General features: G+C 45.3%; 1 protein-coding gene across 1 annotated transcript in view; it reads left to right on the top strand.

Moving 5' to 3' along the window:
• The first annotated feature begins 364 nt into the window (after positions 1 to 364).
• The window catches only part of myo10l3 (myosin X, like 3), a 13,160-nt gene continuing 9,970 nt past the window's right edge, over positions 365 to 3,554 (top strand). Inside the window, exons 1-3 of the mRNA XM_031581159.2 lie at positions 365 to 518; positions 1,045 to 1,342; positions 2,818 to 3,025. Of these exons, the coding sequence (XP_031437019.1) occupies positions 1,113 to 1,342; positions 2,818 to 3,025 (438 nt within the window). The 5' untranslated portion in view covers positions 365 to 518; positions 1,045 to 1,112. The remainder of the gene's footprint in view (positions 519 to 1,044; positions 1,343 to 2,817; positions 3,026 to 3,554) is intronic.

Raw genomic sequence — 3,554 nt, forward strand, 5'->3', positions numbered from 1 at the left:
TCTTTCTCTCTCCCTCTCTCTCTCTCTCTCTCTATCTCTCTGTGTCTCTCTCTTCTAGTGTGTAGAGTGTATTCTCTCTCTCTCTCTCTCTCTCTAGTGTGGAGAGTATCCTCTCTCTCTCTCTTTTTCTCTCTCCCTCTCTCTCTTTCTCTCTCTCTCTCTCTCTCTCTCTCTCTCTCTCTCTGTCTTGATCAGTGTGGGGTGGTGTGGGGCGTCTGTGTTTAATATTATATTACTTTATGTTTTACAAACCCAGCTACTGTATGGGAAAGCCTCATACCAATGGAAATTTGCAATGGTACTAAACATACTAAAGGCTGTGTGTGTGTGTGTGTGTGTGTGTGTGTGTGTGTGTGTGTGTGTGTGTGTGTGTGTGTGTGTGTGTGTTCTACAGGAGAACAGTCTGAACGCGGAGGCTGTGGAGCAGACGTACAGGAGGAACCCCATCCTGAGATACACTCAGCACCCCCTCCACTCCCCCCTCCTGCCCCTCCCCTACGGAGAGGTCAACGTCACACGTGAGTGTCCCCAGGGTCCTAAAGCACACCCCACACAAACAACACACAAGTTGAACTGCTGAACTAGCGTTTCATTCACATTTATCTGCTCAAGTTGAACTGCTGAACGACTGTTTCATTCACATTTATCTGCTCAAGTTGAACTACCGGTACTGAACTGTGTGTGCGCTCAGCCACTTAATCTTTCAAAGCACAGAAGGTCCGTAATATGTGCCGAGTGTGTTTAGTCTACTCTGCATTATCTCAGACACAGACACAGACACAGACACAGACACAGACACAGACACAGACACAGACACAGACACAGACACAGACACAGACACAGACACAGACACAGACACAGACACAGACACAGACACAGACACAGACACAGACACAGACACAGACACAGACACAGACACCAGTTCATCTGAAAAAACATTAAAAACTCTAGCTAGATGAATTGATTTAGATGACATGAATTCTCTTTCTCTTATTCTCTCTATTTCTCTCTCTCTCGCTCTCTCTCTCTCTCCCTCGGGTGCAGTCCAAAAGGAGAAGGGTTACTCCAGCCTTCAGGATGAGGCAGTGAAGGTCTTTAACTCGCTGCAGGAGATGGAGGCTGTGTCCGACCCCACTCCCATCATCCAGGGCATCCTGCAGACCTGCCACGACCTTCGACCCCTGCGCGACGAGGTCTACTGCCAGCTCATCAAGCAGACCAATCACGTGCCACACCCAAACACTCCGGCCAATCGCTCCCACTGGCACCTGCTCACCGGCATGTGCTGCACCTTCCTGCCCAGCCGCGGAATCCTGCGCTACCTTAAGTTCCACCTCAAGAGGTACACACACACACACACACACACACACACACACACACAGTGGAATCCTGCGCTACCTCAAGTTCCACCTTAAGAGGTACACACACACACACACACACACACACACACACACAGTGGAATCCTGCGCTACCTCAAGTTCCACCTCAAGAGGTACACACACACATACACAACCACACACATAACTCACTCAACCACACACACACACACATAACATGCCCCAACATGCCACATCAAAGTGCCACATTTACTCCACACATCAGAAACTTCATCTCAGACAGGAGGCCACCACATTCCTCAGAATCCTTCCTTGAATTGCTCTATATGTGGCATCTCTCAGCCATAATGTAGCATCAGACTCTCAGCCATAATGTAGCATCTGACTCTCAGCTATCATGTAGCATGTGATTCTCAGCTATCATGTAGCATGTGATTCTCAGCTATCATGTAGCATGTGATTCTCAGCTATCATGTAGCATCTGACTCAGCCATCATGTAGCATGTGATTCTCAGCTATCATGTAGCATGTGATTCTCAGCTATCATGTAGCATCTGACTCTCAGCTATCATGTAGCATCTGAATCTGACTCTCAGCTATCATGTAGCATCTGACTCAGCCATCATGTAGCATGTGATTCTCAGCTATCATGTAGCATGTGATTCTCAGCTATCATGTAGCATCTAATTCTCAGCTATCATGTAGCATGTGATTCTCAGCTATCATGTAGCACCTAATTCTCAGCTATCATGTAGCATCTGATTCTCAGCTATCATGTAGCATCTGACTCTTAGCCATCATGTAGCATCAGACTCTTAGCTATCATGTAGCATCTGACTCTCAGCTATCATGTAGCATCTGACTCTTAGCCATCATGTAGCATCAGACTCTTAGCCATCATGTAGCATCTGAATGTCAGCCATCATGTAGCATCTAATTCTCAGCTATCATGTAGCATCTGATTCTCAGCTATCATGTAGCATCTGACTCTTAGCCATCATGTAGCATCAGACTCTTAGCCATCATGTAGCATCTGACTGTCAGCCATCATGTAGCATCTGACTCTTAGCCATCATGTAGCATCTGACTCTTAGCCATCATGTAGCATCTGATTCTCAGCTATCATGTAGCATCTGACTCTTAGCCATCATGTAGCATCTGACTCTTAGCCATCATGTAGCATCTGACTCTCAGCCATCATGTAGCATCTGACTCTCAGACATCATGTAGCATCTGCGTTGCGTGTGGAGGGCAAGGGGTGATATTTAGCAAGAAATAGTGAAATCTGTAATTCTGTAACTTTTCGATAGATTATTATAATTATTTAACTTTTCATTATTATAGATAGTTAAGATGTGTAACACTACCAGAAAGGCGCATGTCACGATGCCTTTGGCTAGTGGAGATACTCAGCTAACGTTGAGATACGTTTGTGCTAATACTTTTGACCTCTGAACTCTGGTCTCTTCTCTCTGTCCAGGATAAGGGAGCTGTTCCCGGGCTCTGAGATTGAGCAGTTTGCTGTGTTCATTGGGGATTCCCTGAAGAAGACAAAAACGCGCGAATACGTCCCATCTCAGGAGGAGATCGCCGCCCTGTTGGTCAGGCAGGAGATGACCACCACAGTCTACTGCCATGGAGGAGGCTCCTGCAAGATCTCCATCAACTCACACACTACTGCTGGAGAGGTCAACACAGAACACTTAATACAATTCTCTCTCTCACACACACATACACACACACACACACGCACACACACACACATATAACTATCACACTACTGCTGGAGAGGTGAACACAGAGCACTTAATACAATTATCTCTCTCACACACACACACACACACACACACACACACATATGTATAACTCACACACTACTGCTGGAGAGGTGAACACAGAACACTTAATACAATTCTCTGTCTCACACACACACACACACACACACACACACACACACACACACACATACACACACACACACACACACACACACACACACACACACACATATATATATATATATAACTCACATATATATATATATATATATATATATATATAACTCACAAACTACCACTGCGGAGGTAAACGCAGAACATACACAACACACATACACAGAATGTTGTTTTGATGTAATGTAAATATATAATATACTATTTTAGTATAATGCCGATAAAAAGGGGGGCAGCTGCTTCTTCTGAACAGAATCTGAATGCC

Source organism: Clupea harengus, chromosome 2, assembly GCF_900700415.2.
Source record: "Clupea harengus chromosome 2, Ch_v2.0.2, whole genome shotgun sequence".
Lineage (NCBI taxonomy): Eukaryota > Metazoa > Chordata > Actinopteri > Clupeiformes > Clupeidae > Clupea > Clupea harengus.